Here is an 11050-nt window from a genome sequence, read left to right as displayed (position 1 = left end):
ACAGTATGCCATCTTCTTTTAATCATTGAATTCTCCTAGTATCTTTTACCTACTTTCCACTTATTAAGAGCACCACTCCCTGCTCTTAGGTACAAAACTTAAGTAGTCTTTTGTTATACAATCACTATGGCCTACAGACTAATTTTGGCACTGTAAGATTTGTCTCTTCCCTATTATGTTTAGGTACTTCCCTAGGCCTAGCTATCATCACTTTATATCTGGATAACTCTATCTGCCTCTCAGATATTCTTCCTAATTTGAGATATCTGTACACTATACACAATAGATTAACTTTCTTAAATTATAATTTCATCATGAAATTTCCATATAAAGACCTATAGCCAGTTCTATTATAATATTAACACTATTTATTAAAGTGAATTCTATGTCCCTGATTGAATCTTTCAAAAACATACTAAATATAATTATTTGCAATCTATAAGTTAAGGAAACTGAGACTCAGAAAGGCTGCTGACTAAATTCCTAAAGATCACACAGTTATTAAGTGACAAAGCTAAGATCCAACCACAGGTCTGTCTCTATCCGAAGCTCTTAGTTACGACAGGGCTTGGCACAGAGTAGTCAATGAATAGTTGTTAAACAAATAAATGAATAAATACTATGCTATACTACTTCAATGTATCAATAATCAAATAAAAATTTTTATTTTTTAATTCAAGGCTAATATTTTATAACTAAGCAAAATAGCTGGCATACATTACCTTTTTAGTAAATAGTTGTTGAGTAAAACTAAATTAGAGGAATTTTATTGGTAGGGGCACAATTAACACGAGCATGACACAGACAAAAAGTCTTAGTATGGCTTTAATATAATCCATATTAATATTTATTTATATCTCTCCTTATACTAGCTAAACATATTTATTTACACTTTGAATCAGGTAAACCACAATTATTTAATGAAGTTAAATTTTATTAACATCTAATTTAGTTGCAAAATACAAAAAGCTTCCATTAGTGGAAAATAATATTACTGGAACACGAAATATTGTGTGTGAACATGCTGGACATGCACACCAAATTGCTTAGGGTGTATAGATTCCTAAATAGTCTGAACAAAATTCCTTGGAGATAATGTTTTAAAATTTTAATATAGAACAAATGTCACTGTCTAGCAATTTAAAGATATAAGGGACTTCAGAGTTCAATAACAAATACAGAGTTGTTATTTGAAACAAAAATGTAGCTCTTGAGAACAATCAGTTCAGTTTTCTAACAGCAGTTATAGTATGTGGTCATAACCATTTTTCCCCCTTTTACAGGGGTCTCTAGGTACACATTTTTAATGCATCCTAGCACTTTCCAGTTAATGTTTTATACTTCTGTAGCTATTATTTTCTGTTGAAAGATAACTAGTAAAGGTTGAGTCTAGAAAGGGAAAACAAAGGAAGAAGATCAATATTAACACTACAAATATTGACTTAGCAAAGTGACTTTGTTGTCTTTCTCTCAGAGGAATTGATATTGAATGAATGATTTCTTTATAAGAAACACCTATAAAAAGTATTTGCTAAACGAAACAAAAAATTGCTTGGCAAAGTACATAATTAGATAATCTATTCAACTTCAAAAATTGAAGAGTCATCATTTTCAAACTAAAAGCCTTTTAATAATATTCTTCTTCATCATTTTCACTTTAAAGTAATAGAATTGGCTTATAGATAGAAATGCTACAATCTATAGAAAAACCTCAAAGAATTACTTCACAAACTTTACTGGTTCTCCATAGACACCAAATAGTTATTAATACACTTAATGGCAATTTTTTTCAGAAAAAGTCATAGTTATTAATTTAAAATACTATACCTTTAGTGAGTCTGGCTCAGTTAACTTTGAGTTTTGGTTACTATTAGCCCCCATGGTAAATGTGAAAGAAACAGATGTTTTGAACTTTCTGCTTGTTGCCAGTAAAGAGCTCTTGGTATCACCTGTAACAAGTAAGAGTTATTTGGTCTCATATTACAAAAAGTTGTCAATAGAAAGTTTGTTTCTAAACACGGTGTAGTATAAAAGGTCTGTGTATTAACTTTGTTCTCTTTATTCTTCCAACTGAAATAAAGTCAGAAGTTTTATATTTATCAGGCTTTAATAATCCCTAATTTATAGGCTATTAATAATATTATTTCAATATGTCACCTTTTAGCCTGAAATTTTAGTTTTAATAAACTATAATGAGCATAGCCAAGTTCTATAATAAAATTTTACATCAATAGATTTTTACAGCTGAGTCTAGAAATGGTAGCTGAAACGTTGTAGTCTCATTTGTTTTATCACTGATAAGATGGAAGGAAAAATTTATCAGAACATAACCCTCCATTCTTGATCAAGAAATTTTAGTGTCAAAAAGTAAATACCTTTATTTGAGAATGTTTCTTGATCAGTTTTTCTTGTGATTCTAGGTGATGGTTTTGGTACTGGTGATAGATCCCATTCAGGGGGCCCTTCAATGTGGCTCCCAAACTGTTGACGCTTCAGTTTACTGTCAACCTCCAGTTTTTCTAGAGTAGTTTTGAGACATTTCTCATTGGTTGTCACATATAATTTACAAAACTACAAGAAATAAAAATGTAGTCTAGTGATAAAACATTCAATCATACATTTGGGAAAAAGCAAATGCACATTAGTAGGCAAGGGAGAGACTGATGGAATATATTTCCTATTGAACTAGGTTACTCATTTTATTTTTTTGAATCAGACTGACCACCCTCAAGTGACCTAGTGAAATGCAGCCATGATTCAAAGAGGAAGTCATACTCTGAGTAAAAATAAAATGTTACACAAAGAGAAATGATTTATTATTTTTTTACAAGATGTGTAGACTTGCATTTGTTCTAAATAATTTTTATGATTCTTCTACCTCAGAAAAGGTATATTTCTGAGAAGAGTCTCTATGTTTGTGTGTGTGTGTGTATGTGAACATGCATGTATTTTAACTTACTTATATTGTTTTTAATGTAGTCATCAGATTATGGTTGTGGGACTAGAGAGATTAAATTTCAAGTACAATTAGTATACAATAAATTAATATGTCATTGCCAATATTAAAAAGATATGTCCCTTTAAAAATACTTCTCCTATACAGTAAACAAATTTACATCAATATGAACTTATGTACCTTGATGTAGTCAAATTTGCCATCAGCATTTACATCAGCCAAATTTATTATGGCATTTACTTCTTCTCGAGTCATCTTCTCACCTCTCTGAAAAAACAAGATTTATTTTAAAGCCACATGACTATCATTTTGTTATGCATGGGAGAGTGGAAATTCATTTTAATCTATTCTGCAACTAAGTTTGAATATATGGCTTCATTATAAATCTCAGAATAAGTATTATGTCAAGCAAGAATGAAACCATTATATAAAACAAAATTTCATAATTTTATTAAATTTTGTAAAAGTGTGCTGAATTCAGTTTACTAAATTTCAACAATATGTAACATAGATTCAGTAATAACTACTATTAAATTTAGAATAATGATATTTTCTCACATTGTACCAAGAAACAAGATGGATTCTAAATCCCATTTATATTTTCTCTTTTACTCATCACACATGAATCACTGATTTACAGAATAGTGAGCAGGAAAGAACTGCAAAGAAGCATGGGGAGACTGCAACATGGGCTCAATTTTATACTTTATCTTTTACTTACAAAGCACCTTTCATCCAAAAGGATCCTTAAGCACTTGATAAACAACATATATGTGATTCATTTCACCTATCAATGAAACAATTATTTTTAACGTGCAGTCTTTGGTTGCCAAAGGTAGATTCCAAGCTGTTTTGCAAAATATGCATTTTACAAAACCATTTCACAGATCTTACCTTCGTTAGAAGTTTATAAAGGTCAGTGTGTAAAACAGAGCCATCATCATTTACATCTAATTGCTTAAATGATTTCAGCAGTTCTGCTTTTGAAGTAGGTTTTTCCTTTCTTAAAATTATACAAAAATCATCAAAATTCAGTTTGACAGTTTGAGGAGTCCAATACTTATTAATAGTCTTTTGGGATGTTTTATAGTAACATTTGGAATTGGTATTTAAGTGTATTTTTTCTTTAAACCATTATATATTACAATACTATACAAAAGCATATACATATCAATATTTTACCTTTGGTGTTGACAATCTAGTGAGATGTATGCCTGGCTTTTAAAAACAAACTCTGTGTGTGTGTGTGTGTGTGTGTGTGTGTGTGTGTGTGTGTGTGTGTGTGTGTGTTTTACCGGTTAAAAATTCTTAATTTATTAATGCCAGAATTAAACAGATTTTTCCTATTCTGACCATTGGTTCTCAACCTACATAGTTTAATTAAGTGACAATATCTAATTTACTTCATAAGAGTGCCTGGTGGAGAAAAAAAATTAAAAACACCTATGCACTTAATTGTTTTGAGGACATAAGAGTAACCACAAAAATCATAAATTATTACTTTTTTTGGCTCAACAAATATCATTGCTAGATATTAGAGTTTCAAGAGCATTATGTCTCAAATGTCAAGTATATGCACAAAAATTATCTACTTGCAGTTACAGCCCTGCTAAAAATCAAGAATGTCAACGAACTTTGAGAGAAGACTATTGTAGACATGCAATGGTCAAATTACTTCTCATTTTTAACCAGAACATTAAAAAATAGTCCTATAACCAGTTATTCATGAGACATACCTATTTTAAAAGCCATGTCCTTATATCTATGAAAGGCAAAGAATTATGATGTGACAAAGGCTTTGCATATTTTCATATGTCATATCACACTAGATTATAATGGTGTCAAATGACCGTAGTTATTTGTACAGTTGAATAGGAGTAATTTGGTAATTTGCAAATAATCAAATCTCTGCATATGAAGACTTAAGACTATTTAAAATGAACCAGTGATAACTTTCCTAAGCACTATAAAAGGAATTAACAGAATTTTAAAATATATCACTTTCCTGAATTGTGCTTCCAACTTCTATTATAAAACCTTATGTTGGATCTTTCCAAACTTAGATGAGATTTCATAAGATTCATGCATTGTCAATCAGCACTAAAAAATTATAATCTGGATAGTCTACAATTTAATGTAATCATTTAATATATATATAACAAATTAACTAAAGAAATATCCTCAAGGAAATAGTAATCATATCAGGGTAATAAATACAGCTATCTGTGAGTCCATTTTGTTGAACATTCACCATGCACAAGCATAACAGTGTTTTTTTTTTCAGAGATACAAGCTTCTTGGCTCCTAAAAAGTTTTATAATCTAAATACAAATTCCACATCTGAAGTGTAAAATTGCTACCTGTGGTTGCTATTTATGGTTAATACTAAAAGTCCACAGACTGAGAGAAATGTTCCTATTCTCCAGATTATGCCAGAGTATCACACTTAAATAATTTAAAATTTTGACACAGAAACAGGAAGAAGATCATTATCCAGAGGTGACTTTCAGAGCTAACAAAAGCTGTAGCTGTAGTAATTGCCATCTTCCACTCACCTAGAAAGCTTTTGTGGAAATTTGTAATAGTAGAGATAATATATATATTTTTTTATTTTCGCAGGTTTGTTCTGGATGTAGACAAAAGCCTTGATTACCATGCTTCCCTAAGAATAAAAGATAAGTATTTTGCCTATTGTATGTCTTTTAGCATTCGATCCCCAGCCAAACTCCATCCTTTAAAGTTGGGAATACAAGTAGGACCTAAATGAAGTTATGATTACAAAGCAAAAGTCCCTGTAAAAGAAAATGCTATTTCATCCAACTTTGAGAAAATAGGTGTGTAACTCTTTTCCACAAGTGGCAGCTCAACATATGTTTGGTGCTATCTTCAATAACAAAATATTTTTAAAATATATTGTTAATTACAGAACACCTTTCTCAGAATAAAATTCGTTATGCCAAAACATGTACTCAGTAAGGAGACATTCCCATATCTACGAAGTAGGTATAACTTAGTAACTACTAACCTAACTTTAACCTCTAGTTTAAGAATTAGTTGGAGCCCATTAATAAGTCTTATAAAAGTGAAAACATTATATAACTGTAGATGTTTAAAGGTTTACACCAAGATACTTTTGCCAGGGTTTACCTTAAACTTTGACATGAGTATATAATATCTGTATTATTTAAAACTTGGAGGAAAAAAAGAGGAACTCTTAAAGTCCTGGTAATGGTATTGCTCTATCTGACCTTGAAATGGAACATCAAAGCACATGTTTTGTACCTAAATGGCAGAAGGATATAGATGAAAGACATAGTAAAAAGAGACATCGCTGGTTCACACTACTACTTTTTAAAAATCTAGATTATCTGAAATCAGTCATGACAATGTTACAAAGAGTATTCCACCATAAAACCAAAAGTGTATATAACACTGAAAAGACAAACACTGCAGTATTATCCTTCCAGATAATTCTATAAGACTGATAGCATCTTAGTAATACATATTCATTGTCTCATAAACTAAATGTCATAGTAGCGGAAGGCATGTTAAACTTTTCAACTTAGTAGATTTTTGTGATCTCAGCCCATTTTCAAAAGAATAAAGAGAAAAGATTAAAACTATAGTTTATAGTAAAATATAATCTTACTAAAATAAAATCTTTTCAATTTTCATATTCTCCAAAACGAATTTTCTCAAATAGAGATTTCATACAAACCCGAGACATTGCAAAATTGTCAGATTTCTTATTTAAGGAAACTGCGTCTAAGGATGGCAAAATAACTCATAATTTCTCTACTTACAAAGTTAACCTTTATGAAAATAACATGAGTATTCAGTGTTATCTGGTATTGTTGTTTACCACTCTCAAGACTAAAGACCTCCAAGTCATTGGATACACCTGGCAAGAACCAAATTCATTTTTGGGGGGATATTTGCAATCAGAGGAATATGATAATGGAGAGAAGTAATAAAAGATCATTCCCCTCCTCTTCTACAAAAATCAAAACAAAACCAGAACTATTAATTCTCTTTTCAAATTTCACTTATTTCCTAATACTTTTACAATCATTCACCTCATTTTTATATATCCTTTACATTTTCATAGTATAGGTTAAATTCAGAGTAGTGATTCAAATAACAAACATGTTTTAATTCTATTGTTATAAATCTTAAAGTACTAAAATGAGAATTAGAAAAAATATTAAGTAATTGATAGAAGCTTTAAAAATACTATTCTAGTCTGTATAAACATTGAAATTTTTATTTTGAAGGTCCTAGGATACGTAACTATATAAAATGGCACAATAACATAAGTAGTAGTTCCATTGTTCAAATCACTAAAATTCAACAACATAATTCTAATTTCAGTCTTTCTGCTCTATTAACTTTCAATAAATAAGGCAAAATAATTAATTTAAAAAATTATTTTTACCTAAGTAAAGTTGCTCTTTAGAAATAATGTTTTCTAAGCTGCTTTTGAAAACAGTTAAATAGGCAGCTCTACAATTCATATAAAATATTTCCTCTTCAGTTAGTGGAAATTTCTTTGTTTGAGGACTCTCTGAAAGTGTTGATTTCTGAGTGGAGAAAGCTGCATCACTTCCAGGACTGGTGGCCATTCTATGAGAAAATAATTTAAAAATTTAGTTTAGTCAATGTTAATCCCCTAAAATGCAAATGGTACATTGCCTTTCAAATGGGAAAATCAAGACATTAAAGTTTATATATGTGGGGAAAAAAACATGAACATCACATATGCATAATGTTGTATTATATGTTAAACTAGGACAAGCCTCTGGTGATACATGTATGTGTGTGTGTGTACACACACACACACACACACACACACACACACACACACATATATATGTATATATGTACATATATACTGATATATTTACACACACATATACCAAAAGAACAAAGCCAAAACAAAGATGTAACATTAATACAAAAGAAGAATCATAGGGCAAAAAAAAAACCCAAAACAAAAAAAAACCCCACACATCTATTCTCACAAAATAGGACAGTCATTTGACACTCTTTGTAGGGTTGTCATGAGAATTAAATAAGTTAATACATGTGAAGCATATAGAACAGCACTTGGCACAAATTAAGCACTAAATAAACTATAGATAGAGTGAACTTCCATAGTAATTAGAATGTGGATATAATATGATAAGCAGTCGGCATCAATGTCTACAGCAGGATCAACCAGGTCATATTCACATCTGAATAATGTGGCCCACATTTTAAATGAATTAATTTTTAAAATTCCATTTATAGTGTTACCATGAGATTTTACTGTGTTCCATTACTAATAATAATGTTTGGGGTTTATATAGCACTTCTGCTCATAAGAGCTTAAAGAAATGTCACACACTATGATTTATCCCTACCCACTACAATAGTGAGGTATTTTTTTTGTCCATTTTACAGATAAGGAAATCGGAGGACACAGTGTCACCAAGCTAATAATAGTAAGTAGCAAAAGGCAGTAAATTTCTATAACAGTTTCTTCTTTATTAATGTGAATGAAAGCTTCTTGTACAATAGTTACTATGAGGCACTAAATTGTGCTGGTGGTCTAACGGTTTCCAACACTATTTTACCCAGCTTTGACTTTTAAAAATACATTCCAATCTAATAAATTTAATATTTCAAGTTCAACAATAAGACGACACAGGTAGGGTCCCCTTCAGGACTCATTGGATTCTTACTCAAGAGGCCTAAATCACTTGCACCTTCTTGAATTATATAGGTCTTTTACACTTGGGAAAGAAAGATAATCGCTTATCATGGATGAAGTACCCTATTTATAATACACAGACCGCCTGCCTGACACTTTCATATTACACCAGATTTAGAAGGACCCCATAGGGATGTGGAGTCACAGTCTGGTTACTGCAAATTGGTGTAACTATAATTAAGCATCAGAGTTTTAAACACATATGCGTACACTTATCTCCTCAAAAATGTGAAAAAAACCGTTCCAAATAAGGGAGAATTAATGTTAATTTTGCAGCAAGCAATTAAAAATGTAAGTATTTTTTTAGGATTGTCGTCGAATGCTCTTTCCAAATAAGGTCACTCCCTCTTGTGGAAATCCCACGGCAGAATTGTTTCAGAATTCTGTTCTTTCCTTTTCTGTGACGAGAGACTAAACTGAAGCTTAAATATATAATTGCACCCCCTCAGGCTCGGAAACCTCCTTCATTTAAAACTCCAGCCGGATACTCAGACGGGGGCCTACAGAACGGCTCCATAAATAACCAGCCACACAATAGCAAGAAAAATAAACTAACAAGTGCCTATGGCTTTTAAAGGGCCAAGTGAAAACAGTGCCGGCCATCCAGTCACCGTCCCTACACAGCGATATATGTTCACAACTGATCTCGGGCAATAGCTCCCTATTTTTGTATTCCTCTGGGCATAAAAGTGCGTTTACAGGTACGTTTTAGGTACCTACGTGGACCAAGTGTTAGTACGACATAGGAGTAAAAGAAGCAGGTGGGAGAAAAGGAAGCCGAACAGAAAAAAGCGGAACGGGCAAAGATAGACAGCGAGCTGATTGCTACCTAATTCCAGCTCACAAACGAGGAACCGCAGCCTGTTTTCTGCACGGATTCCACAACCAGCTCACGGCAGTCGGACAGACCTCGGCCTTTCTTTAATTACCATGGCAACTGCACTTCTCCACCACCGGAAATAAAATGCAGAGCACCTCCCGAAACGGTCCGGCTAGAAATATGCGGATCGTTAATCCACAGTGAACGGAGACGGTTCTATCGTTCCTCTATTGGGGACCGTTATGGCCAGAGTCGTGAGAGAGGGTCCTGTATTGCACTGGCAAAGAGACTGGATGCGGTCCTAGATGGAGACTCCCTTCTTCCTCGCATGCACTCGGATCCCTTGTCGCGGAGACTTTGTTTCCGGCGGGCCTCGTTAAGTGTGACACGACGCCGAGCGCCCGCAGGCCCGCGCTTTTTAGGCTTCTGCGTTTTCTTCTGAAGGTTGTTGGTTTTCGGAAGGAATTGCTCAGTTCGTTCCCGCGGCGGTGGTTCCCTGAATGTCGAAATGCCGTAGGTACCTCCTCCCCAAGTATTGTTGTTTGAGCTCCTTCTTGAGCAAGAAGAGCAGATATTATGTGCCTCAGTATTCTTTTTCGTTTTCTACTTTTCTGAGTATAAACTTGTCTGCTTCGACGGTTCCTGGTGCTTGGTACCATCAACCCACTTCTTCATCTTCTAGCCCTAGTAATCTCGTAGTCTTTGTCTAGATTCTCCAAGGCTTTTGACAGATTTTATAGACTGTGGGCTGTATTTAGTGATGTATTTAATGCTTGAAATAATTTCAAATTTGGTTAACATACCGAGAATGGAACAGTAGATTGAAATACGCTGTATAATTTGATAAAGCCCTTTAGTGCCTGTGTTAGTGTGGTGAATTCACATAAACTTGTGGGAAAACTCAAGGACTGGGTCTCTGACCTGGATTCCAGCTCTCAAAGGAGGAAGTGTAGCCAATTCTGGACTTCAATTTTCATATTACTGCCCTGTAGGAACTTTTTTAAGTTCAATAAAGAATTTTTTCTTTAGGGCGGGGTGATTAAGATCTAACACGTGAAATTATCAAGTTGTCCCTTGTCCCCAAGTTGACTTATGTACCCCTTCCTGTGCACTTCTAGAGTAACCTTTTCCTCTGTTATTTTCAGGTGTGAGCCAAATGCAAAGTAACACAGTGGAGGAAATATTTGTATCAAATAGGAATTAACATTAAAGTGGAAAGATGTAAATCTTTATGATTTACATTTAACAATTTACCTGCATTTTCTCACTGAATCCTAAAAAGGACTTTGGGAGGTAGGGGCTGCCATTATCTCTACTTTCCAGATATGGAAACTCAGCACTTAATTTGGTGTCCTACACACTGGTAGTTTATACATCTGTGTTTCACTTACATCCTTAAAAGATATGGATTATTGAAGAGATTTTCCTTTCTCCAGAATTAAGCAAAAAGACTTATCTCTCTACTGCTGCACGAGAAAAAAAACCAGTTAGCTCTTTTGTGAAGTTGCATGGATAATGTAGC

The 11050-nt window shown here is 33.0% G+C and overlaps 2 protein-coding genes and 1 long non-coding RNA gene across 15 annotated transcripts in view; 1 reads left to right on the top strand and 2 right to left on the bottom strand.

Moving 5' to 3' along the window:
• LOC111745284 overlaps positions 1-1817 on the bottom strand; it is a 4119-nt gene extending 2302 nt beyond the window's left edge. Inside the window, exon 1 of the long non-coding RNA XR_002782583.1 lies at positions 50-1817. This is a non-coding gene — a long non-coding RNA (uncharacterized LOC111745284). The remainder of the gene's footprint in view (positions 1-49) is intronic.
• EFCAB7 (EF-hand calcium binding domain 7) overlaps positions 1-9702 on the bottom strand; it is a 36739-nt gene extending 27037 nt beyond the window's left edge. The window contains exons 1-6 of one of the 2 annotated variants that reach the window (XM_011369559.2): positions 9538-9702; positions 7392-7579; positions 3851-4080; positions 3137-3223; positions 2376-2571; positions 1828-1949 (exon numbers count right to left, since the gene is read on the bottom strand). In XM_011369559.2, coding sequence (XP_011367861.1) covers positions 1828-1949; positions 2376-2571; positions 3137-3223; positions 3851-4080; positions 7392-7578 — 822 coding nt within the window. In that variant the 5' untranslated portion in view covers position 7579; positions 9538-9702. Of the gene's footprint in view, positions 1-1827; positions 1950-2375; positions 2572-3136; positions 3224-3677; positions 3744-3850; positions 4081-7391; positions 7580-9537 lie in introns of those variants that run through there. The other variant, XM_023536234.1, reaches the window with a different exon arrangement.
• A 194-nt stretch (positions 9703-9896) lies between these two features.
• Positions 9897-11050, top strand: part of ITGB3BP (integrin subunit beta 3 binding protein) — a 51785-nt gene continuing 50631 nt past the window's right edge. For 6 of the 12 annotated variants that reach the window (XM_023536241.1, XM_023536237.1, XM_023536240.1 and 3 more), the window contains exon 1: positions 9968-10041. Coding sequence is in view for 3 of the 12 variants with exons in the window: in XM_011369566.2 (XP_011367868.1) it covers positions 10029-10045 (17 nt within the window). In the remaining 9 variants the exon portion in view is untranslated. Of the gene's footprint in view, positions 10046-11050 lie in introns of all 12 variants that reach the window. The other 6 variants (XM_011369566.2, XM_011369560.2, XM_011369565.2 and 3 more) reach the window with 6 other exon arrangements.

The sequence above is a fragment of the Pteropus vampyrus genome, unplaced genomic scaffold (genome assembly GCF_000151845.1).
Source record: "Pteropus vampyrus isolate Shadow unplaced genomic scaffold, Pvam_2.0 Scaffold151, whole genome shotgun sequence".
Taxonomy (NCBI): Eukaryota; Metazoa; Chordata; class Mammalia; order Chiroptera; family Pteropodidae; genus Pteropus; species Pteropus vampyrus.
Note: the sequence above shows the minus strand (reverse complement) of the source record. Positions and strands in the feature narration are given on the sequence as shown.